Source organism: Ruditapes philippinarum, unplaced genomic scaffold, assembly GCF_026571515.1.
Source record: "Ruditapes philippinarum isolate M1 unplaced genomic scaffold, ASM2657151v2 ctg2241_1_1_1_1, whole genome shotgun sequence".
Lineage (NCBI taxonomy): Eukaryota > Metazoa > Mollusca > Bivalvia > Venerida > Veneridae > Ruditapes > Ruditapes philippinarum.
In genome coordinates, this window is record NW_026866859.1 from 21,196 (window position 1) to 49,026 (window position 27,831).

General features: G+C 32.0%; 1 protein-coding gene across 1 annotated transcript in view; it reads left to right on the forward strand.

Moving 5' to 3' along the window:
* LOC132734022 (uncharacterized) overlaps positions 1-27,582 on the forward strand; it is a 29,181-nt gene extending 1,599 nt beyond the window's left edge. Inside the window, exons 2-6 of the mRNA XM_060720724.1 lie at positions 17,375-18,000; positions 18,389-18,547; positions 19,762-20,121; positions 20,921-21,011; positions 23,563-27,582. Coding sequence (XP_060576707.1) covers positions 17,443-18,000; positions 18,389-18,547; positions 19,762-20,121; positions 20,921-21,011; positions 23,563-26,795 — 4,401 coding nt within the window. The 5' untranslated portion in view covers positions 17,375-17,442 and the 3' untranslated portion in view covers positions 26,796-27,582. The remainder of the gene's footprint in view (positions 1-17,374; positions 18,001-18,388; positions 18,548-19,761; positions 20,122-20,920; positions 21,012-23,562) is intronic.
* The last annotated feature ends 249 nt before the right edge of the window (positions 27,583-27,831 follow it).

A 27,831-nucleotide genomic window follows, 5' to 3' on the forward strand; every position in this document is an offset into this window, starting at 1 on the left:
GGGAGTGAAGCATGCCCGTGACGCTACAGGTCTGACAATAATCTAGCTTAATCCATCGGGCTGCTCTTCTTTGGACATTTTCGATTACATCTATTTGTGTTTTGGTGTGGGGAGACCATATATCGGAACCATATTCAAGCTGGGGTCTGACTAACGTCTGGTAAGCAATGGACTTAACAATGAAATGATGCACTTCTAATACAAATTACATATAAAATCTGACATATTACTTCCTTATTGAAGTCAACTTGCCATTTACCGTAATTAATGTTCCTAACAAAAATTTATAAAAACATATGATCATTTTGATACCAAACAGGACCATATTATCTTTCAGGAAAAATATAAAAAAATACATATTTCATATACAATATACATGAATTTGAAATGACATGAACATTAAAATACATGGGTATAATTACAATACTAATTAATAAACTTGCATTATAAAATTTACATTATAACAATATATGTATATATGACACACGTTTCCCAAATATATTACATCTTTAATAGAGGACACTATTTATTTCGTAATAATAATAATAATAATAATAATTATAATAATAAAAATAATAATAATAATATTATTATTATTAATAATAATAATAATTATATGGTTTGAAAATCGTCTTTGAATTAAGAAGGAGATATCTTCAAATATTTCCTCATTTTCTGTTACCTGGAGGATTACTCTTTTAAGAGTCAAGAGGGTTTGCACAAATATTTGAGGTAAAACTTCGAAATTGTTTCTTTGAAGTCGACAAAAAAAGAAATTTTTGAGAAATCGAAGTGCGAAATCGTATTGTTTAAAAAAAAAAGGTTTTGCCACAAAAAGCATACCGTGAAAAATCTTTAGGACAAACTCATAGAAAGAAAGAAATATTCAATGATCTATCTTAACTGAACTGTTTTACCTATATTTAAGCCTAAATCCGCATTTTGTCATGTATAACTCGCTCGCAAGCGGAAGTTATATAGCGGACATTTGAGTGTACGGGTGTGAAAAGTAAACAGGCTCGTGACCCACTTGTTGCAGGATGTTAAGCGACCTACTTAAAGCCCTCGTATGCTTTAACAATGTTCAAAATGGAGCTCAAGTGATATACAGACTGTTGTGCAATACAAAAATAAGTAGAAAGTAGACGAATGTACATGTTTATTCAATAGCATAACAATTCGTTCAACAATGCAATTAAGTACAACATATCTTGCATAAAGTTAATGTATTTGTACTATTTATGATACACTTACTTTTGACTGAGAAACTCCCTTTTACAGCTTTACAAAAGATAGCTTGACATTTGAAACAAGTAATTTGTACATGTAGACAAAGCATTATGGAAATTTATTCATAAATCTGATATTTTGTTAAGCACATTGGAGATGCTGAAGGGCTAAAATAGTACTTTAAGTTTGCAAGACCTCATGTTGCGTGACTTTGCCATATTTGGGAGGGATGGCTGATTCTACGCGACTTTTACTGGCGCGCGACGATTTAGCTGCGTGACCTTGCCTAATTTGGAATGACGAATGATTATATCTAAAATTAACTAAGCTGTACCAATGACATAGACTGTTAATGACTCAATTGTTGTACACAAAATGATTAAGAGATAACCAGTTTAAAAATGTTGGCCAGATATACTATCTAAAAACAATACTCCTTGTAGAGGACTAGTTTCAAATTTCACAATATTGTAGCTATTATATATGGTGGCTGATTTGTGACATTCGTGTTTTCGCCCCAGCTATAAGTCGAAAATAAACAAGTTAAAATGGCGGGGCGCGGAGCGAAAACACGCTAATAAGCGAGGGCGCGGGGCGAAGTTTAATAGATAAAACTTCGTCCCGCGGGGGCGCGGAGCGAGATTTAAGAATTAAAACGGCGGGGTCGCGGGACGAAAACACGTTAATTAGCAGGGGCGCGCGGCGAAGTTTTATTTATTAGATTTCGCCCGGGGTATGTACCCCCTCCTGTTTCGGGGGTTTGAAGGGGGCGGCAGCCGCCCTCATCGCCAAAAAGATTTTGGACATGTGAAAGGCTTAAAATGGCCTTCGGGTCGATCGTAAGGTAATGGTTACCAACGCTGAAATTCCCTTTACTCTGTCTCAATCCATTGAGAAGTTGCAACACTTTGAAATCAGTTTTGATGGAAAAAAACAATGGAAAAAAAATAGTGATTTTTGCCAATTTTGAGACGTCCCCAGTTGCCATGGTAAGAGGAAATTAAAGATTGAGCATGCTGTTACAAAGGCTATGGTCCAGTCAACATTTGTGCCAAGTTTCATCAGTACTGAAGCATTTTTCATAGTTTCATAGCAGTTTGAACTTGTAACAGGAGGCTTTTTAATGAAAACGGCCATTTTTCACAATATGCTCATGCGGTGAAGGGTAAAGTAAAGTTTTTTTTTGAAGCGTCCATGGCATGTGCATAACAATGTTTGAAGACTGGTTGTATTAAGTTTAGGCTGTAAATGAGATTAATTTGATACGCAAAAATGGATGACGCCAGCAATAATTCTCAACACTGGAGAGGGCTGATGACTCTCGGTATCCGGTACGCCCTGGGTCGTATATCAATTATTGTCAATGAGTAGGCCCTAATTATATTTCAAGATAAAGTTTAAATCGATATATTGGTCATCATATATATGATAAATTGATCAATTAAAAATTTAAATACCACAAATAACTACAAATATCAAAACCAAAGCAGTTAATTCGTTTCCCTTTATGTATGATACGACCCCGGATTCCGTGCTTTCCGGATCGCAGGTCACGTTATTGTCCTGTACAATCACGTGGTACTAGAAAATCAAATCACTGAGGTATACATTGCTTGATAATATAATCCATTTTTGTCATCAAGGCCATGTTAAATTTTTAACCTACTGATCGGGTCATCTTCTGGCCAAGGTCAATGTCCGTAACAAGTGACTGAAACTAAGGCTTATTTCTTCCAAAGTTATTACGTATGAGGCAAGACAGAAGCTGATAGATGAGCAATAAAGAAATCAGTTTGTGAAACAGCCGTAACTGCAGTATAGAAAATTGAAACACTAATATTGAGTCTTTAGTGATGCTATCTAATGAAAGACAAGACCTGGCTTGAACTCTATACACATTCAAATAATTGAATCATCCTACAAGACTTAATTACCAAATTATAGTACATCCTTTTATATAGCTTTCCATGTTACAGATCTATGTACTGTACTTTGATGCATTATAAAATATATATTCTGGTGTGTTACACATTAAATTTTGAAATGAATTACTTTATCGTTTATTAATATACATAAATGAAATCTATAATCAAATCAATTTAGATGTACTTTAATATTTTCATTGTTAAATAATTGTTACATAATAGTCTGCATATACAACCTTTCCAACAAATTCATTTATATTTGACAGAAAGTTAACAAGTTTTTTTTTTCTCCATAATCAGGCTATTTGACCAACTTCTTAACGCTAGATGAACCATACACAATATTGAGTTAAAACATTTTTCTATTTTTGGCTACTGTGACCTACTTCTGATTTTCAACCAAGATGATCCATGTTCAAACTCGTAGCAAAACCTGTCAGACATATTCTTACCAAGTTTTGAGACAAATGGGTCAAAAGTGTGACCAGCAGATGACCAGTAGAGTGTTAACAACTAAATGTCATCTTTGGATACGCACGGTTGATAACATGTAACATGACATAACTGATAAATGTTAATGGTTCGGCCGTGGGTACTATCCGACGATGCTAAATGTGGATAGACCACAGTTGACATAAGATGGATGACCTGCATTCAATAATTCTATAAGCTAGCCTATTAGTTTCACCACTGGAACCAGGGTACATGTGCATATACTCTTGATATGCGTAATAGTTGTCTTTCATAATTTATAAGGAGTCTACAGTTTCTCCAACATTGGTTCCGCTTGCATGCACAACTTATTTTAGGAAGTAACTAGCCGTACGGGCCCGTACAGCTAGCTGTACGCGTCACGTACGGCTATGCAGGACACCCTGAATTGTCTAGCCGTACGACACTTTTCAAAATTATATGAAAGTCGAAAATGCATATGTTATTTTAGCTCCATGCTCTGGCTTTATCGTCAATATCCCAAGTTCGACGAATTGATATGAGTCGAATGATCGAGTGGCCGAATCGTTATTTTTACCCTTTACTGAATCAGGCAATAAACACATATTTCTTTTCAAAAATCAAAGGGATACAAAAGTGCAAGGAAAATCATGTGTAAAAAGTATTGTAAAAAAAAGCTTACGAAATTTCTATTTTCGAAGCAACGATAATTGCCAAGTTTAAAAAAAAAAAAAAAAAAAAAAAAAAAAAAAAAAACCGGTATACGCAGGTAAATTTTGTTACGGAGCTACGTATAGTAATGGGCGTCCGCGCCGAAGCGCGGCGCCCTTATGGAGTGAAATCAGGGCGACAGCAACTTCTCGAGCCTTATAGTCGGTCATAATAAAAGCCGATCATTCCGATCGGTATGAGGGTGCTTGATTTAAACAAAAAAATGTCTCGATATGTACATTTTCTATATGAGATAAAAACAATAAATATGTACAATAATTGAGAAAAAGGTACATTTCTATGGTATAGATATTACACTATCAACTTTGAAACATTTTATTTATTTTGTTATTCGTGTTTAGTAAAGATGCCCAGGAATTATTCAAGGTTACAAATTAGATTTTATGAATTATTCAATTGATTGATAATTTAAAAAAATGATAAAGAAAAATACAAATGTACATGTACATGGTTTAAGAATAAGCAATATTATATATTGAAAGATTAAGCATAATTTACTGACTTTTTCCAGTTAAGTTTTGACTTATAATCGTCGGTCAATATGACAATCGAATTCTTAAAATTTATTTTACAATTTTAATAAAAAAAGAGTAGTAAACGTGAAAACTCAGTATTAAAATAGCACATAAAACACGAAAAAGAGAGGAAAACAATATTCATAAAATCTGTATTTTTTATATTAAAATAGATATTACAATTATTGTATAATAAACAATTATACTCAACATGATCAACATGGTAATATAACCAGTGTCATATTTTTACTAAGTGTGAACAGATACCTTAAGAGGGGGTCTTCGCTAATAGCGATAACATAATAAGAGAAAATTCCACAAGTGTGGTGTTGATCATGCGTTACACATATGGATTATAAATGATTGTATATACATGTATATCCGTTGCTTTTAATAATCACGATCATAAAGAAATAACAAGTAATATTCTAATCTCTAGCATGCCAATCAAAGTTCATAATGAACAATGTCTTTCTTCCTTTCATTCTGGTAAAAACCAGTTAACCATTGAAAAGTTTATAAGAATATCTTGTCATCATATGTCTACTAGTTCATCTTAACTTTCTGCATTTCTTGCTTGGACGCCCTTTGATGCTTTGCATCAATGCTTTTCTTGTAGTATATGAAACGAGTTAGTTACGAGGACATAACACTGCCTGGGCGACATCAAGGGGTGTTTCTGATAAAAAAAATGTCGAAGCCGTTAGGCCGAGACAATATTTTGCAGAAACATTCCGAAATGTCGCCCCAGCTAGTGTTATATCACCGTAACTGACGAGTTTCATATCCTATAACTGTTTTATCGCATTTCATTTTTTTTTGTAATAGAAATCACGAAAAAAAGATACAAAAAACAAACAAAAAAACACGTGCATTTATCTCTCTTGTGTCCTTTTACTTTTACATCTTTTCACTCTCAGATAAAATGAACCAATACCAGCTAATGATATCGTAAGCTACCTTACAACAACGTCCAATGTTAGAGACGGATTGTAAACTTATAGTTTTTGGGGAAAGTTGTTCGGATTCAAGAGTTATTCGGACTAAAGATTTAAGGGCTTTTTCAGTGTAAATAATTCACTCAGCGGATGTACATTTTGATTTCAGCAATTGCATAATTATATGAGAATAAATTCATTCCAAAAATTTTTTTTCATACTTTTTTTGCTACTGGAAATGTTCGTTGCCGCTGCCCCATTAGAGCCTCAGTGAAAAAACTACACTGATACAAGATGCGAAAAAAATCTCAACTGCTATATAGCGGTTGTTTTTTTTCCCTATATGAATCAATGAAAAACTGTACTGCTATATATCAATACAGTTTTCAAATGTTCATTGAAAGTGTACTGAGTATAATGGGTTATAATAAGTTAGAACAAAGAAAAAGTTCCGAACCATGCGATAAAAATTCTTTATACGTTGCATCCTTTTTATGCTTATGTCAAATCCATGCTTCCTCAGTATATAGACACAACGTGGTATAAGAGTGTCATAGTTAAATCATTTGTTAATGAATTTTAATGTAAAAAATGACATATATGTGATATATGATGAAAGAAAAAACTGAATAAGTAATAGTTATAGTATATGAAACGAGTTAGTTACGAGGATATAGCACTGGCAAGGGCGACATCAAGGGATGTCCCATTGGAGCCTCTGTGAAAAATAAACTCAACCAATATATAGCAGGTGCAAAAAAATTCAACTGTTATATATCAATTGAGATTTTTCCCATATGAATCAATGAAAAACTGCACTGCTGTATATCAATACTGTTCAATTACTCATTGAAGTGTATAAGTGTAAGAGTAAATGGGTTAGTAAGAAAACAAAGAAAAGTTCGAAACCATGCGATAAATACTCTTTTTGCATAAATGTAAATCCGGAATTTTATTTGATTAAATATCTATCTTAGATGTTTCCTCCAATTTATATAATTCTGACGACTTTGCTATATTTATGATGTATTCATTCATGCTTGCATGCGCATGCGTGTATGCGAAGTTTAACGTGTAGGTATATACTACGATTTTATCAATGAACTGTTATTTTTTGTTTTCTGTAAAGGAATGTATTATTTCATGAAAATGAACGATTTGGAACTTTCAAAGCATTTAAACAACTTTGCAAACAATATTTCAATGATATGTAGTCGGAATGTAACAATATTGCAGAATGAAGAACTAGTTTCTGTGACGGTTTTTATCCGGAAGTGGATGTCGTTTGGTAGAGGATAAACCTGTAACGCCTGTGGAGATTTAGTTTATAACTCTGTATACATTGCAAGCAATGTCTTCAAAAACTCGGATGAAGGTATCTCGTAGTATAATATCAGTAGCAGTTGTGTTCGGCGCGTTCATTGGTCACCCCAAACCCTGTACCCACTCTATAACCAACCCATCTTTCCAAAACAATGTAAACTGCAGTATTTTTCATTTGGAATATGTTTCAATATTTGATATATGCTTTTACAAGAAATTCAATTTCCTTCATACCACGCAAAATGTAAAAAATGATAAATATATATTTAGTAAAGATATGCAAATCGCCGCTCAATTTTCAGCACTCATCTTAATGTAAACTCCATAACTCATCAAATTTTAAAATCGTGGTACAATGATTGCCTTTAAAGGAAATTAAGCTGTCATTACAATGATTTCAAGTTATAGTTAGTCGACAGAGATGTGGCCGCTTGTTTTTTTTTGTTTTGAAAATTACTTGAAATGAATTAATGATTATTAGCTGGACTTGTTTTGGAAAAGATTTAGGCATTGCTACGTTCATGTCGGCGTTGCCGTTGCCGTCCGCAAAATATATCTTGATCATAATTCTTTAAGTTCTCAGTGTATTGTCTTCATATCTGGCTACCCTTAGGACAAGGCCTTAAGCAAGCAGACTAATATTGACCTTCTTTATAAGATGACCTAGACCTTCAAGGTAAAATTTTTTATTTTTTTTTCCCATTTTTTGCTGTAACTGACTATAACTTTGTTTGTTACTATTGAATAGAGTGTCTTCATATTATAACAAACATTTTAAGGATAAGGCTATCATGCATTTAAAACTAAATTTGACCTCGTCACTTTTATGACCTTGACATTGAAGATTAAATTCTTGAATTTTCACTGATTTTTCTGTCTATAATTGACTGTAAATTGGTAATTGATAAATTGATTATCTTTATACTGTGATAAAACAACATTTTTGACAAGATCTTCTAAAAGGTTGAACTAACCTTGACCTTTAAAAGATACTGACTCCCTGTCAAGCTCAAATTATTGAATTTTTGTTAAGTTGTCATTATTTTGTTATTTATGTACGGATTTAATTTAAACTTGTTACCAAACAAACATATTGATTAATTTAGTTGTGACCTTGACTTTAGATTTACTAAGGTCAAATTAATGAAATTCTTAAGTTTATTTAGCTCACCTGTCACAAAGTAACATGGAGAGCTCATAAATAACGAAGCCAATTTCATCAAAACTTAACAGGAATATTCCTTGGGTGGTCACCTTTGAAAATTGTTTAAAGAATTGAATTCCATGCAGAACTCTGTGGAAAGAAAAATCTTTAAAAAAAACTTCTTAAGAGTTAAAGCTTAGATATTAAGCATGACACATCTTTTAGTGTGTGTGATTACCAAGTTTGTTCAAATAAATGCCCTTGGGTCAAAATTGGCCCCTCCCTAGGCGCTTTTGATTTTCCTATATGTATGTAGGTAAAACAAAAATAAATCTTCTTGTAAAAACTCGAAAGGGATACAGCTTTGATGTTTAGCTTAAAACGTCTTTTAGTGGTTGTGTACCAAGTTTGTTCGAATGAAAACCTTGGAGTCAAAATTGGCCCCGCCTCCGTGGTCATTGATTGTGTATAATGTGTATAAAGTAAAAAATATATTCTTCTAAAGAAGCTGTAGCTTAGATATTTGGTATGAAACATTGCTTGGTGGACCTCCGCAAAAAAGTTCAAATTATAGTCCTGGGGTCAAAATTGACCCCTCCCCGGGGGAACATAGAATCTACCTATATGTATATGTAAAAACTTTTATAAAAACTTCCTAGATCTACAAGAGTTAAAGCTTAGTTTCCAACTAATGACTTCATAGCAGCCATTGACTTTTCATAGCAAACTGTTAATTTTAATAGCAACCAGCAAATATTAACTTTCAATAGACACGATTAAATGTACCATTGAATTTAACAGCAGGCACTGGTGTCCAAGGAAACCATTTATTTCGTATAGTTAACAGTCACTTTTTAACAGCTTAAAAACTTTAGTTTGCTTCGGCCGATTGACACAAAACCTTTGTAGGTAGCTTCGATTGCTATCCATATGTCTGAGATCAAGGTCAAGGCCACTGTGACTAAAAATAGAAATCCAGTTTCCGCTCGGTAATTTGAGTTTGCTTTCGCCTTTTGGCGCCACTTGGTGTATGAGTAGCTTATAGAAAGAGGCAGCATGGGATTGCTACCAGGTGTCAGTGATCAAGGTAAATGTCACTGTTACTAAAGATAGAAATTCAGTTTCAGCTTAATAACTTGTGTTTGCGTTGGCCTATTGACACACAACTTGATGTGTAAGTAGCTTATATTAAAAGGCAGCTTGAGATTGCAGCCCAGGTGTCTGAGATTAAGGTCAAGATCTCTGTTACTAAAATAGAAATTCAGTTTCCGCTCAATAACTTTAGTTTTCTAGGCCTATTGACACCAAACATGGTGTATGAGTAGTTCATATTATGAGGCAGCTAGGTGTCTGTGATCAAGGTAAAGGTCATTTTTACTAAAAAAAGAAATTCAGTTTCCACTGAATAACTTGAGTTTGCTTTGGCCTAGTGACACCAAACTTGGTGTATAGGTAGCTTATATCAAGACGCTACTGGAAATAACTACCCAGGTGACAATAATTAAGGTCAAGGTCACTTAATTGCTAAAAACAAAAAAGTCAGTTTCTGCGCAATAACTTGAGTAAGTTGTGACATACTGACAGCAGATTTGATGTGTTGGTACCATATATCAGGACGCCACTTCGGATTACTACCCAGATGTCTGTAATCATGGTCAATGTCAGTGGTGCTAACGATAGAAATTCAGTCTCGGCATAATAACTTGACTTAACTTAGATCTATTGACACCATGTTTAGTATGTGGGTAGCTTATATCAAGACGCAACTTGGGGTTGCTATCCAAGAGTCTCCAAACAAAATTCTGGAAACAAAGTGATCCCTCGGAAGCATTAATCACAACAAAATTACATAAGAATTGCAGACTCGGTTTGATTGAGTCTGTACATGAGAGATAATGAATAAGTGCAACATCCCTCACGCCCCCTAGCACCGGCTTGAGCGGTACTCAATTCTCAACACTTAATAGTGCTGGCATCAATGATCCCGAAGGACCAGAAAATATAACAGCACTGAAGTGAAGTACGGGGCAACTTTTTACAGCTGCCATACGGCACTTGACACCTGCTGTTGTGAAGTACAAAATTCTGGAAACAAAGTGATCCCTCGGAAGCATTAATCACAACAAAATTACATAAGAATTGCAGACTCGGTTTGATTGAGTCTGTACATGAGAGATAATGAATAAGTGCAACATCCCTCACGCCCCCTAGCACCGGCTTGAGCGGTACTCAATTCTCAACACTTAATAGTGCTGGCATCAATGATCCCGAAGGACCAGAAAATATAAAACTATAAGGTCACTTTTGCTTAAAAAGAAATTCAAATTTCACGTAATAACTTGAGTTTGCTTCGACCATTTAACACCATACTTGCTGTGTGACAGCTTGGGATCGCCACTTAGATATCTGGGGGCAAGGTCAAGGTCATTTGCTTAGAATAGAATTTTCAGCTTCTACTCAATAACCTCAGTGCACTTTGAACTATGGTTCCTGTCACATCAAAACTTGGTCGTTTTAAACCTTGTTTTGTAGCATTGCGGCGCTTCTTGTCTTTTATTCTCTTCGTAAAAAAGCGTTTCTTTTTACGTTAAGGATAATTTTTACGTGTGTGAATTGACAAAAAAATGAGGTTACATCTTCGAGAATCTGTAAACTTATGGTTACAACATAATCAATCCTATTTTTAAAATTACATAAAAAATATTTCAGCTTTATTCGCTTTAAATACTACGTATTTATGTAGTGTCCAGGTCAAGCAAATATAACTGGCAAGACGAACTTGTTTGGTATGAGATAAAACACAACACTTAGGTTGAATGAAATAGGGCATTTATTAAATGCCATAAATGACAAATGTTACATAATAACAAACATGGCATGTACATATTTGTATCGAAATAACCAAACTGGGAGGTAAAAACCGCCAAAAAGGGAACCTTCCGCCTAAAATCTTATATATGTGACTGAATTTGACAAGATTTTTTGTGTTTGGTAGAATTATTAGTACATGAATGATTATGAACATGAATCATTTAATTATTAAAAAAAACAATAATATCACAAATATTGACATTCATTTCATTCTTCGCTGTAAGGAAAAGGAGTACCTCTGACCTAGTATATAGAAATTATGCAAATAAATGGATATAAAATCATCATAATGCTATTTGTTAAAACCATCAATAATCAGTTTTCACAGTATACGGCAACAAACTGCAATACTAACATAAAATTCAAGTCACTTTTGCTTCCTCTCGCTCGCTTTCATCTTAATAAGTCACTTTCGAATTGTTCACTGTAAGCGAAAGGAAGATATCTGAACATAAATAATATATTGAATATAAAGAAATCATGCAAATCAATGAAGATTAAATCTATATAATAATATTTTTTGGAAACATAATATATTATTAATTTATGAAAATATTCTTGTACAAAATGCAATGTTATAAATATAAAATTCTATATGTACTATTTTATTAGTCACTTTTTTATTTTTCACTGTTAGCAAATTGAAGATTAAATCATGATAATGATTATTTTTGAGAATAAATATTGTAAATATTTGATAAAATACATATACAAACTGCAATATATTAATATATAACTCAATTTAAACACTATATTTGATATTCTAAAGTCACTTTCGATCACTTCCGCAAAAAAAGTCACTTTCTTTTTTTTACCAATGCACAATGATAGACATTGTATTGTGCTATTTTGTGTATTAGCAATATCTCATCTTTACTTACAACAAAATAAGCACCTTTTCTGTGGTGAAATTCACGCCAGAATTTTCAGCAGTAAAAATCGTATTACAATTTGTATTGGAATATATTGTTTAGTTTAATAATTCTAATTCTATAAAGATTAATCATTTCTACATAAATTTCATGTTTTATTTGTGAAAATATTCCTAACATAGTTTGGGTAGAAAAGTAAATACATGTACCATTACAATAAATAAAATTACTGCTAATAACACGTGACATAGTATACACTGTTGATAACAGCACTGCTATGTACGTGGTACTGAGTTACAAACATATCTCAGAAACATTGTACCTTTGGCACGTCTATATATTTGGCTATTGACAGGCCGTGTTCTAGAGGTAAGCTTTGAGAGGTCTGCATGTGTTTCTAAAATAGAAAAAAATGTGAATGACTAGTATTCACGGTGGCATTAAAGTGACATTTGCAAATTTATATTTTCTTTTGTTTTTGATACTATTTTGTTTGTTTTTCGTACATATCTTTTTTTTAAATTTTGCATACATATTTTCTTTAGTTTTGCATGCATATTTTATTTTTGTTTTTCGTACATATTTTTAGCCAATCAAAACAGCCTTCACATCTCATAACAGCCCATAACTGAGAATAAAACGCGGTTACTATAATAGCATCAACGACAACAACAACAACTTTTATTAGCAAACATCGACAAAAGCTTGCCTTTGGCTAATGAACAGAAACAATACTTCAAATATTGATCATATATACAAACATTTAAATCAATTTTACATGAAACTATTATTATCAACAAATATACATATAAAATCATAGTGATCAGAAAATTTTAACATTTAAACATTTGAAAGACATCATTTCTAACAGGCTATGCTTCTTTAAGAAATTAAGTTAATTTACACATAATCAAAACAGTTTTCTTTTAATTTGAACCCATCATACGGTTGAATAAATTAAGTTTGGCCATGAAATATGTGCATGTATTTGGTACGAATATTTGCATATTTTGTGTGACAGGTCATTAGAAAGTGGAACTCTGACTCGATTACATTACAATTGCAATATCGACAAATTTTATTTATTCTATCAGTTCTTATATATCTCCAAGTTTCGATAGCTAGCGAGTGCGCTGATAATCTGAAACAAGTAAATAGCTTTCTCAAATAGTCAATTTCAATAAAATCAAGATATTTTTCATAAACAAATTATTTTTTGAATTTCACATAATAATCAAGTTTAGAAATACTACGAATAGAACCACTCCTTCTTGCTTAAACTGATCTCTTAATCGGCATTTTAAGATTCTTATAGAAATATCATCTTTGAAATTGTACCAAGTAAAGCCGTACCCGAGAGAATCAAGAAGAGATTTAACATGGTTTGCGCAAAATATGCAATTTTGATAATATGTTTCTGTATGTTGCAGTTGAAAAAAGTAATAAATAAGCGAACTTTTGTTTCTGTTTATTTTTATCCAATATGTCAACACTCTCTTTTCACATAAGATTGACGGATATCTTCCCGATTCACCAAGTACAGCCATATTTGTTGTAGACATTTTAACACCTAAAATCTGTTTACAGATCTTCATTTGAATTCTATCTAATACATCTGTATTGTAAATACAGTAAATTCTCTCTATTAAGACCACTTACGGGACTGACTCAAAGTGGTCTTAATAGTGAATTGGTCTTAATAGTGAGTAAGTCACTTTAATAGCTGACGAAGTCCAACTTAATTTAATGTATACCTTACATAGTTTTATGCACATGGCAAATGTACTTAATAAAATGAGTAAAAAGAAACACATATTTTTGAGAAAAAAACAACATTTTTAATGCATGATAATAATTATGATACATCATTAATATAATGAAAATATCAATAAACGGCTAGATGTTAAGTCTCCCCTTTAGAAGAAAAATATGAGGTATTAAATATAGTTATAACTCTCATTATGATTTATACATTAATTACATATCGAAATAAAGCACACATGAACTGATAATTTGGTGTAATTATCACTTTTTACCATACTTGCTACAAATTGTGATGCACAACAAACAATCCTTAATGCTATTTACCTGTTTATTACATCCTAATTACGCTGACAAATTAATCGTTTCTCACACCATAGCTGCTTAGATTAATTAGCCAGAAGTGGTTTAAACTGATCATGTTGACGCTTGAATTCTAAAGATACACCGTAAAGCAAGCGTCTAATCAATCGATGCATATAAATGACCTCATTTGACCCGGTGTATTTGTTTACGCCAGAGGGAAGATTACGACAATTAATTGGGGGGCAATAAACACCAAGTGATGTCTGGCCATTATGTTGCATGGTCGTTATACAGGTTAATGTTTTGATAAGAAATACACACAAATGTCTGACAGAAGTGGTCGTTATGCCGGATTAGAGATGTGGTCGGTATACTGGTCATTTTTCTCAATGAATAAAGAAGGCAAATATTTTGTACTTTTAAAAAGTGCCCGTAATAACGGCGTGGTCCTATTTGTGGCGTGGTCGTTAGGTGGCATTTTACTGTACCAAAAACTTCAGCACAATAAAGTAGTATTGGTTCTACCATCCTGTCAAAGAGCAACAGTTTAGTCTTAACGTCAAGCTTTATTCATACAGGCTGTTTACACCTTTTAATGCGTGCTCTGATTAAAAATTCATTGCATCCGTCATAGACCTATGATACTTAAAGTAAACTACAAGTAACAAAATGTTTCTACAACCTCTGTTTTCTCACCATCAATTAACCAATTTTGCTCATTTTTTGTTTTTCTTTTTCTATATACACAAATATTTGTTATCTTAACATTTATTTTCAGACTCCATTTATCAGAATATTGATATAAACTATCTAGCTGCGCTTGGAGACTTTGTGCATTTGTAGTAAATACCACCATATCGTCTGCAAATAGTAACATATATATTCAGATAATTTAAATCTGCTTCTGATAACGCATTAAAATCAAGGTTTACGGTAACATCTTTCACAAACAATATGAAAAGTATTGGCGTGGTTCCCATTGCTTTCATCCAAGCAATGTGTCTAAACACAAGCTGAGACTCTGAAATATATAGCCTTTAACATATTCACCATTTTGCTGCTAACACCTATTTCAAATAACTTGTACCACAGTGCATCTCGAACAACCGTATCAAATGCTTTTTCGTAATCGATAAAAGCACAATAAAGAGATTTATTTTCTGACAATTTTTGGATTAAGCTATGCAGAATATAAACAAAATCTACTGTGCTCCTGTTGCTACGAAATCCGAATTGCATATCATAAAAAACTGATGCATTTTCACAATACTTGTCTTATCGATTTCCTAAACATAAAGGTAACAGTTTAGCCATGGTACTGATAAGTGAAATTCCTCGATAAATATTGGGATCATTCTTATCCTTTTTATGAATATGAACGATGATGCCCTTTGTCCAACTTCAAGGATAAACGCCTTCACTATACATTTTGTTTAAAATTTGTACTAAAAATGGAGTGGTAGATGTCTTGACATCAATGAATAAATCTGAGACTATCAAATCTTTGCCATGAAGGTGCCTATTTCGAGATAACGAGGAAATGCAATTATCTATCACATTTTCATCGATCAGTTTTTCTGAACTATCTATTACAATATTTAAAAAAATCATCATAAGATAAGTCATTTAACATCGCATCATCATGTGGTGGGTTATTTAAAATAACAGCAAAATATGCAGAAAACTGAGCTTCATCAATATGACTTTTAGGACTTTTGGACTTTTAGTGTTTCTATACCCAGAATTGTTTGGGTGATTTCTGACTCAATTCAAATAAGCTTTGCTTCTCCTTTTTGAAATATTCAAATTAAGTCCTACGTTTAATATAACATGTACAAAAATGCCTTCTGCTCTCTAAAAATGGCATTCTTTTCTCTATTCAAGGGTTTTGGTTAAAGTTTCGTTTTTCATAAAAAAAACTAGCTTTTGCCGTTCTACAAGCGTCATCAAATCAGATTTTTTCGCTTTTCTGACATTATTTGTCACTGACACCGTTTTTCCAAAAACAGAAAAGAGCACTCATACATAATATTTTAAAAAACTGCTATGTTTGAATCTAAAACCTCTTGGTTGTTTAATATATCGTTAGTTTTTTTTAACAAACATAGATTTCGCACAGTGGTTTGGTCACATTTCGGCCCATTTTTGGAATTGGCCCAGTCATTTTCGGCCGGGCAAGTCTGGTTTCGGCCGACCCTTTTCGGCCCACTTTTTAAATTATATATTTTAATATAATTATTGTTTTGTTATTATTAATATATACCATCATATTAGTGTCTATTTGAAAAGGGCTTTTGATTGGTGATCAGTTATTATTCCATGAATAATATGGATAATAACATTCCTTCCTTATGTCTCGGAACAGCTCAAACGACAAAACACGATTCTTTTTTAACCCGCACTCCCCCGGGGCGAGGGAGGTGGTGAAAATGACTGGTGTATTACAATTATGCACAATAAAAGATCTAAATAGGTCATTATACTCCGCCTGGTTTAGAAAATATGCCTAAAGCTTTAAAGGATTTTAATGAAACTTGAATCAATTGTTTAGCACATCCAGATAATGTGCAAAACTTATATGCCGGATCAAGGTCGGGGTCACACATACAGGTCAAAGGATTTAGACTTTGGTTTCATGTCCGCTCCTTATCTCCATGAAGGATTTTCATGCACCTTATGTCAAATGTTAACCACATCGATTTAAATATGTATGTTTGTTATTTTTTTATACCTCCGAAAATGAAAATGTTGGTATTGCAAATGGCGCTTGCAAATGGGGTACAGCAATTTACAGATGAAGTGTTTGAAAATGGTGTTTTACAAATGGCGTAACTATCCAGAGCTTTACTTTGCAAATGGCGTCATGTAAAAAAATATGTACGGTAAACAAAAATAAAAATATGTACGAAAAACTAAAAATAAAATGTATGCAAAACTAAGAAAAAATGTACGAAAAACTAAAATAAAATATGTATGCAAGACTAAAATAAAATATATATGCAAAACTAAAAAAATATGTACATGTATTCAAAACTAAAATAAAATATGTAAGCAAAACTAAAAAAATATGTACGAAAAAAACAAAAAAAAACAACAAAAAATGTACAAAAAAGAAAAAAATATAAGCATCAAAAACAAAATTAAGCAATTGCGAATGCCACCGTAGGTATTTTTATTTTCAAAAAAGTTCTGTTTGCTAGTTTAAATTTTTCTTCCTTTACAAAAATGTATAATCTATAGTAAATGTCTTTTACAATGCCTGGTTCAGTTAATTAAATGTTAATTTCCCTGTTTATTTTGTCAGAGAACATCGGAAACGAAAGTTAGATAACAGGAGGTACTCGTAAACTGGTAAAGTGAAAAAACCAAATAATGAGTCACCAGAGTGAGATAGAGAAAGAGAAGTACAGAAACTGGGTGAAAGGTGGATTAGCATATAAATACCTAAAACAAGGTCTAGACGAGTTTGCTGATGATGTTGTTAAACAAGAACAAAGCAGAATATTACGTTCTATCTCTATACCAGGTACTATCTGTAATCAATGCATCATTGAGCGTTTGCGACCAAAACATGCATGTATAACAAATTATGCAGGTAATTATGAATGCCCCTGGGGACAGCGTAAGTGTAATTGTTTGCACTTAAAGAAGAAAAAATGTCGTCTTGAAGTATGTGATTTCATTATGGAAGAAATATTAAAAACCCACGGATCCACCCCACCAACACCAAACTGGACGAATACAGATATACAGAAATGGTGTACAGAACCGTGGGAAGTCGCCAAATGCTTCATCAATGCACCTGGATATTCGGACAAGACAAAGGCAGCTGATATAGACATATCCGGATTACTCCATGTCTTCATTAATAGCACCAATCTTCATTCTCATTTAGCTTGCTCAATGGCTGGAAAAAATATTTTTATCAAGGTGAGTAAGTAATCGTAATTAAGAAAATAATATCATGAAAGTAAAAAAGCATTATGTTTGTAAAATTTGTACCAACATTGTATTAACAAATACATGTTATATAATTAAAAGATTTGAGGATTTAAATAATGAGCTAAAGGAATGTTCAGTTGAACATTATCAGACTCTTGTGAATACTAGGTTAATTTTCTGTTGCTTTTTTCTTACATTATTGATATAAATAAATAAATAAATATATCAAATTTATTCTTGTTGTTCTTTCTAATATTGTGACTTTTAAGTATTGAAAATTGAGTATCACTCAGGGCATGAGGGATGTTGCACGTTTTCATATTCCTCATGTACAGACTCTGTATGCAATTTTTATTGACGGTTCACGAAATTGTAGGTACGAGAAAGAAGAAACAAACTTTTCCATTCCACTACCATGGAGCTTGAAGATGGGGAAGTGGCTGAATGCATAGATGATATCATTGAAATTCTGGAAGACCCAAAAGAACTCAGAGGAAGACCTGAAGCTCAGGAAGCTGTCAAGAAACTTAAACAGGTAAATTATTTTGCCTTATCGTATGTCAGATGGCCTTTCTTTCGTGACACGACAAGGTCATTTGTGTTTGAGATATGCATTAATGTATTTGTGTTCATAAATATTTATAAAATTATATATCCGATTAAGAAGATATACGTTTTTATATGATTATTTTTAAGGTAAATTTTTACTTTAAAATATAGATAAGATGATAAAGATAAATACTCTTGTAATACGTGTAGAGGTTATTTGAGATATCATATTGTAGAACTTGAAATGTTTACAAAAATACATTTGTTAAAGTAGATCTCTATGTATTCCTTTTTAAAAGTCAAAGACCTTTATATTTATAATGTCAAAAATAAGAACGCTTCTACATAAATTATTATTACACATCTACTAGGCTTAACATCAACAATTCAGTTTCACAAAAGAAAAAAAACACTTTACATTATCATTTCTTGCTGTTAATCATTCAACATCTAAGAAATTGCACTACATATTCAGGTTAAGATTCTACAAAATAACATCTTTGTATTGATGCATGTATACAATTTTTTTTAGTGTGCTGTGCTTATAATTAATGTACATTTTAAAACAACAACAACAAAACATTTTTTGCACAGGCATTTAGAAATGATTCGATTAACTGAAACCATTATTTAAGGTACGAGGAAAAACAATTTGTGCAATTTTAACTCTAATAACTTCCACATATTTGTTTAAAAAACGAAATCTATTTATAGCTCTATCAACAATGAGTTACACATATAAATGTTTATTGACATTTTCACTGTTGATTGCATTCACCTTGTGTGGTGCACCTCTCATGTTAACTATTAGAAAAAAGACAACAGCCTTATGCTGCTAATGAGAACTCCAAACACAGATCACACTTTTCATGCATTTTTGCTTAGTCTCAAATGAAACATTTACAGCGCTTCTTGTACTATAGGCGGGCGATAGTTTTAGCTTTTTTCAAGTACTAGTATGCGCTTTTAAATAAACCAAGCCTTATATAGTTTTTGACCCCAAATGTTCAGGGTCAAGGTCAGTGTTACTAAAAGAAATGATGGATTGTAATATTTTTACATGAATGTTATATGATTATATACATTATAGGTAATTCAAATTTGGCTATTTTAACTTCATACTTCATATTTATCATAAGTTATGAATCACCTTTAACTATGGCTTAAGATTTTGTTATGATTATTTATGTTTGTTGACAGTTGAAGGAAAGCAAATTTGTAATAACAACCAACGATGAAATAGATGTACGTAAAGAAGCAATATTGTTTGTTAGCCAAAAATCAGATGAGTTAAAACAAATGGTTGAAGGTGGCAAAAATGAAGTTAGATACCTTATCGACCAAGAAACGGTTAAAGCTAAGGAAAGCATACAAAAATGTCAAAATGATGCAGTAAAGGAATTCAACGAACACAGGGAAATTCTAAACGAAAGAGTAACAAACCTGGAAACGAATGTACCTGACAAAGTGGAGAAATTAAAAACAGAGGTTTCTAAAAGAGTCGGAAAAGTGGAATCAGACGTTTCTGTTTTGAAATCAGATGTTTCTTCTGTGAAAGAAGTATACCATTTTTGTAATAACATATCACTTACATTATACATATCTATCTTATCCTCATCTGACCGCTGTCAAAGTTAGTGTTTGTGATCAACTGATGCCAGTCTCTAATCATGTTGGCCTGTGTTAACAATTTTCATTCTTAATGACTCTAATCATGTTGGCCTGTGTAAACAATTTTTATTCTGGATGACAACAGTTTTATTTCATATTCAATAATAGCCAAACTTACATAAAAAATACTACCCCAGTCTGCTTTTTCATAAATAAGGTTAATATCAAAGTTTTGATCCCTTAAAAAGGTATATTTGCATTGTATTTGATCCATATAAAAGGTATATTTGCATTGTTTTTTTCCACGTTTTTTGACGGTCTAGTAAAACTTCTCGAGACTATTGTTTTGTTACCATATCCTGTTTCTCTTTTTATTTTTGAAAACTTTTTGTAGCAAATATATCTGTAAAAGGAACAGTTAATATTAATAACGAGGAGATAGAAAGCCCTTTGGTTTGGCAGTTTTGCATGACAATGGTTTCGTAATACATGTATATGTTAGTTTACACACTTGAAATTGTGTCACTTATTTGAGCGATTTATAGCCATTTTGACCATTTTGTTTGATTTACAACTGTTAAAATAACCGTTTAACAATGTTATTAGCATACAAATTCAAATTATTTATAAAGCGTTACTTGTCGTGTAAACAACACTGCCTGTAACAGTCTTACAATATTTTTTTTTATTGTTTAACATATATTCTATTAATTGAAATGTATATGATCATATCTTATGTTGCTTTCAGCAAGTGACTTCATTAAAAAGCAAAGATAGAGAACTAGACAGTAAACGTCAGTTATACAAGAGGCATTCAGATTACGTCAAAGGAAAGCAAGGTAAACATTTCGTACAATATTAGCTATGTTTTTTGAGAAGTAGTTCTTCATGATTAGGACGCACGTTTAGACAAAATATTTTCTCTTTAGATATGAACTTGGAATTTACATTTTTAGCTTACAGGTATAACCTTTATCAATAATATTGCCTGCCAGCTTATATGTAAATAGCTATCAAAATTTTAAGGCATTATTAATCAACCCACACTATATAGCAACTATATTTTTGTATTGATATTGATAAGTACAAACAACAATTATTAATAAAACCTTTTATTTTATGCTTTTCAGTGGATTACTGATTTATCCGTGAAAATTATATTTGATTATTTCACAGTGAAAATTATCAAAATATAATTTCGCTTTTTTCAATGACGAAACTACTTTTTTAAGATTTTCCCCATGTGGTACCTCAATTTTATTTTTACCGACAATTCTGACAATGTCAGGCTGTTAAAAGAAATAGCAAAGCTGAAATAGATAAATAACTTAAATGTCAAAAGTAACACAGAGAGAAAACTTACTTCTATTCCTTCAAATTCCAATCACCAAATTTTGTCTCTAAATTTTTTTTGTTTCGTTTTTACAGTCTGAAAAATACATTCCTTCCCCATGCAAAACGGGCTCTTGATGACATTTGGGCATATTAAAGTATCCTACGAGCAATAACTGCCGTATGCTTTATGAAAAATTGAAAAGCATTGTCAGCCATCACTCGTAAAATAAGTTAAAACAACCCAGCGTTCCTTCAGCAAGCTTCCAATTTTTCCATTTTCCTAGCTCCTTTTCTGAATGTTTTCACTTCTGTCAACACTTATTTTTTGTCTGTTACAATCCTCAAATAAGTTTTCTTTCTTTTAAAAAGGTGTATGACTAACAAATCCAAATTATATCCTTCTGAATCTTACACAATTATTTTCCTCCCATGAAATACACAACTTTAAAAAATGGCTGCCGTTTACATTTTAGAAAGCCAGGTCTAATATAAATTCGCAGTAAGTAACAGAAATATGGATGGATGGTTGGAATTTTCTCCTGCAAGAATTGTTTGTTTTTATTATTAAAAGAAGCGATCATTCAAATTTTTTAATAAAATGAATAAATATCACCGTCATTTAACCTTGATTGGCGGACTTATTTTTCAGCTCAAGACTTCTTGTTTTAAATGAGAAATTCCGTTTAAATGGGGCTCTCAATGGGGGAAACAGATTTTAATATTAACGTTAAAATTATGGAAATTTCGTTTTAACTTGTTTTTAAGCATAAAATAAAAAGAAAATTTGTCTGTTTGTTGTGTAAGATGTAATTTTATTTCATCTCGTGAACTTTAAAAACAGTATTCTCACTCGTGGCTACGCCACTCGTGAGAATACTGTTTTTAAAGCTCACTCGATGAAATAAAATTTCATCTTACACACAAACAAACAAATATCCTCTATGTCACACAGTTTGAGAAGTAAATAAATTATTGCCACGATAATTTAAGAAAGGAATTCTATTGAGTAGAAAATCTGGAATATGTCACGTTTTCATATAAACATATGATAAAATGAAATTGATCTAATACATTTTATTTAAAAGTTTAATGTACATGATAATTCAAAAAAGTAAATTTGTTGGAAGTAAATAGCCGAATAATTATAAATATGATGATATTGCTGATTTGAATGCAAGATTATTCACAAAGAGGGAAAACAATATCCCATTTGACCATTTTTTGTAGCTTATATGCTTTTTAAATCATGCAAATTTTCGATTGTTTTTGTAACAAACACTTTGAAATTTTGCCTTCTTTACTGAAACATATAACAATATTCTTAAAATTCGCATACGAATTTTATTTCTTTTCAACGAATCTCTTTACTTAAATTGAAAAAAGTTTACCAAATATTACATGGCATTGCATAAAATGTGACCAAGTTGTAGAAACATATATTTTCTATCCTTGAAATGACTAAGGAAGCAAATAATAAACAAAACCGAGATTAGCGAACCCCAAATTTTTTCCGCCTAAGCATTTATCTTTTTATATTTCAAGATAAAGTTGCTATATTTTTATGCAACAATGTTTTGTATGACTACATTAATATTTGGCAAGAATATTTTATAAAAGTCGGAATATATTATATGCCTAGGGCTTCATGTACAAACATTTGAAAGGCCGTTTAACATTTAGATTAACTTTGTGTTTCAGCAGATGTAATGCAAAACAAATCTTACAGTTAACATTGATTGTTTTTCCGATTATTAAGTATTTTGAAGCAACACAAATATATACCAAAATTATTTTTCTGCTATTTCTTAATAATGATATACTTTAAACATCCGGGCATATTGATGTAACAATAAATATACAATAAAGTGACTTCCATTGAATTAACTATTTACTTACTTGAGTTGAGCATTTAAAGCATTCCTTTCATTAAAGCAAATAGTTGACAAAGTCACGTTTTATTTCGACAATTATGTAAATAAACACTTAAAAATAACTGCCAATTACCTACGATCTTATATTGTCTGCACTGTCTAGGAAGATTTTACTTTTTCACAGAGCTACAAGCCCAACTTGTTAAATATTACAAGAAGCATTATGTGAAGACATCACTTTCACCTTTGAAACAACAACAAGATACCATTAACATTGAAGATATATATGTAACCCCCAAGATAGAAGTCACGGAGGAAGAAAAATATGTGAATATTGATAAAAATACGACAAAGAAGCCAGAGAAAAGATACATACAAGGATATCATGAACTCTTTCAAACAAAAGGGCAGCAACATAAAAAGATATATATATTAGGCGATGTTGGAACTGGAAAGAGTACTTTCTGCAAAATGATGATTGAAAACTGGTGTAACGCTGTTAGTGGTAGAAACAATAAATCGGTTCTAATGAATATTCTACGAAGATTAAAAACCGTATCAAGTCATATAAATATGACAAATAATGATGTCTATCAGATGGGGAGGTTTGAATTTCTTTTCTTGATCCCACTACAATATATGTCAGTGTTAAAGACTGACGTCACTGTTGATATGATTAAAGAATTAACAAAAGATCTCACTTCAGATAAAGATTTGATTGACAGAATATTTCAGGAAGACTCAATGCGTTGTCTTATCATTATTGATAGCTTGGATGAATGGACGCCTCCTAAAGATATTGTGCGTAAACCACATGTAAGTTACGGGATTCCAAACGGAGACAGGGCTAAAGACGCAACAGTCATTACATTATCAAGACCATCAGCAAAAGGAATTCTTAATTTAAAAAACTCAGAAATTGATCTTAAGTTACAGTTATTAGGTTTATCTAGTAGCTCATTGAAATCATTCATAGATCGATATATCTCAAACACAACCTCAACCGAAAAGTCTTACAATGAATTCATTTCAATTATGAAAAAAAAGCAAATTGGTCATATAGAGAAAACACCGTTGCTTTTGCAACAAATACTGTGGTTATATTGTAATGATATGGAACTTGGAAAATCTGTAAGTGAAACTTACTGTCAGATTTTTAATATCATGTGCGGTTGGTCAGACCACAAAGTTGACGGAAATGACGTACGAAATGATGCAATAGGAGATAAAAACATATTTTTGCCTGAAAATGTGCAAATATATCCTAGATTTAGAAACAACAAACGAGTTTTATTTCTAATGGGTGCTACTGCATTTGACATTTTGACTTCCGGCTCGATAAGAAACATATTTGGGCGACAGCATCTTCTGGATAAAGGACTATCTGTAGATGATGTCACTAAGCTAATACAATTTGGTATCTTAAAAGAAAGCAACTGCTTTGACCAAACACAGGAAGACACACAATTTTCTTTCATCCATATGTCTTATCTTGAGTTCTTTGCCGCTTTGTATGTGACCTCAAATGGTAACATAAAAGAAACCAAATGTTTGAGAGAAAAAGAAGATGAAAAACAGGAAGTTTTAGAAAAGCTTTTTGGTACATGTGAATCTGCTAGTGACATATTGCAGTTATCTAATGTTATTAAAATGGTATGTGGTTTGTCTCCCATCCTGATTGGTGATTTGTCTCAACGTATATCATGTATTGTGAATAAGGATACGCATATTTTACATCTAAGAAGACATGGGTATAAAACATTATACAGAAATGACGAGATTGTTCAGATACAACGTCTTATGGTAGAATGTCTTGAGGAGTGTGGCTCTTGTGATAAGGCACTGATCAGTATAAGCGACCTCTGCATAAGTGAACTTGAACCCATTCCATGTCTACAAAGAATCAACTCAGATGATGTGATTTCTCTGAATTTTGAAGAAACATCAGATAAAAATATAGTAGACTTTATCAAACAATGCAAACACCTGCAACATATTTGTATTAAATATGTTTCCTTCAAAAATATGGAAGAATTTTCATTCTTGTCTCAACAACTGTCTGTTAAACAAATAACACTGCATTTTGTTGATGTTTTAGATACTCAAAGTTTTCATGAAATTGATTTCTCTAAGCAGAAACATCTTCAGATACTTGAGCTGTTTTCCTGTGAAAATATAAGAATTTCTGACCTCGCCACTGAACAACTTGAATTTGTTCATATTGAAGACTGTCCTGGTATATTAGATTTTGGACATTTACAAAATGATAGCAGATTGGCAGAACTTTACATTGAGAATTATGATGTTGATTTGGTATCTGGGCATAATTGCCAAAGAATTGACCTGTCCGATCACAATCACCTCAAAAAACTTAAATTGATAAAGTGTCATGATATGTTAGTTACAGGCTTCAGTATTGACCAACTTGAACATATGTACATTAAAGACCTGCCTCATACATTAGATTTTGATCTTTTATCAAAAGCTAGCAGACTGACTGAACTTCACATTGAGAATTGTGCTGTTGATTCGCAGTCACAGCATGCACGTCATGATATTGATCTGTCCAGACAAAATCATCTCACAACTGTTATGCTGCTTGACTGTCCTGATATAGTAATTACAGGTATGAATACAGAGAAACTTGAACAGACATACATTCGCGGATGTAAAGATACACTAGGAGATACAAATATGTTTTCATATTCAAGGAAAGACATGGAACTTCATGTTAATTGTATGACGGTTAACACAGCAATTCTGAAACCATTATTACAACAGACATCTTTGAGACAAGTGACCTTGGATAATGTAAAATGCTACAAGAATGAATTTCTTCCTGTTGATTTGTCTGCACATAATCAGCTCCAAAACATTAAGCTTGTAAAGAGTCCTCAGATACAAATTTTGAACCTGAACACTGAACGTCTTGAACAAGTGCACATTGAACACAGCCCTGATAAAGTTATTTTTTATCTTTTATTAAATGCCAGAAGACTGACTGAACTCACCTTTCTGTGTAATTTATTCAGAAAACAAGATGGTGATGTTGTACACACTTTACATAATCTTGACAAACTTCATGTAAAGTTTAACTATATAGATACAAATGCTCTTACTGTGACACCAGATATGAGAAGACTAAAAACGATTAAACTGGAATATGTAGACATGTGTATAGACACGTGGCGTACATTTCTTGACAGTCTTCTGACTCTTCATCAGTCTGTTGAGGTTAACATAAAAATAAAAACAGACAATACGAATGATGCATTTGTGTCTTGGGCTTTTCCAGAAATCAGACAATTATATTTTTATGTTGCTCTCAATCCAAAGTTTAAAGTGATATCGGGACATGACGATTATGAGTTATGCTTTCAAACAAAAATTGCAGATTCCTTTTGTTTAATGCATTGAAATAGAAACAACGTATTTCATGTTCAAATGTGTAAAGGCTATGTTGTTTCTGCGAGGCATAGTTTTCATGCTAAATGGTTGCTTATAATAGTTTGACTTTGTTCAAAGGCACATTATGCCTCTTAAGCAAAAATAAATAAAAGCAATAAATATATACTTTTTTTAGAATGGACACACACTAAAATTTCAAAACCTTTTAATAATGATTTTAGAGCTATAAGCTGTTTTTTTGCCTGATGAAGATAGCGCTACATGTGATGCTATTTGTCATAAAAGAAGTAAAATGTAAACTACATATGTAAGTAGTATTTTGACTTCTGTTTAAAATACTAAATCGCAATAAAAGGTATTAATTGCGAAACATTAACAGAAGCAAAAGAATGTTCAGATCATAAGCCAATGAAAAACCTTTTGGAAATTATAAATGTAGACCAAAAATAAAAAAAGCTTTGTGAAATAAAAATAAAATATTTTATGTGGCAAAAATAAAAGATTTCTTGTATAAATATCATTGACGAAACGCATTGTTTTTCCTTCTAAAATTATATTAATAGTATATGATAATTCCTATAGAATTTGATAAGTTTTCTATGAATATAATTTTAGAAAATTATAAATGATATAATAAACATGTTGAATGAAACTATTTACTTTGGGAGACAGTGGATATATAGTCTTGAAATATATTTTACTAGGACAAAATCTTTTGTTGTACTTCAGATGTGTTAATTTATATTGAATGTCCTTTATTTGACCTTTAGTTATAGTGCCATCGACAGAGGAAAAGTGTTTTCAAAAAAATTGGCAAAAACTGTAATAATAATATATAGTTTGTCCGTAAAAACGACCCGGGATATCATTTTATTTCATGATGTGTTGTGAATGTTTTGTAATGTAGCGTTTCAAATGATTTCCGTTCAGTAGAACTGCAATCAAATGAATCGCATGAATCGTAGCACATTTTCACTTTAGTCAAGAAAATCGACTGTTTATAAATGTGATCAAGTGTTCATTAGTAAGCAGTTACAAACTTAAA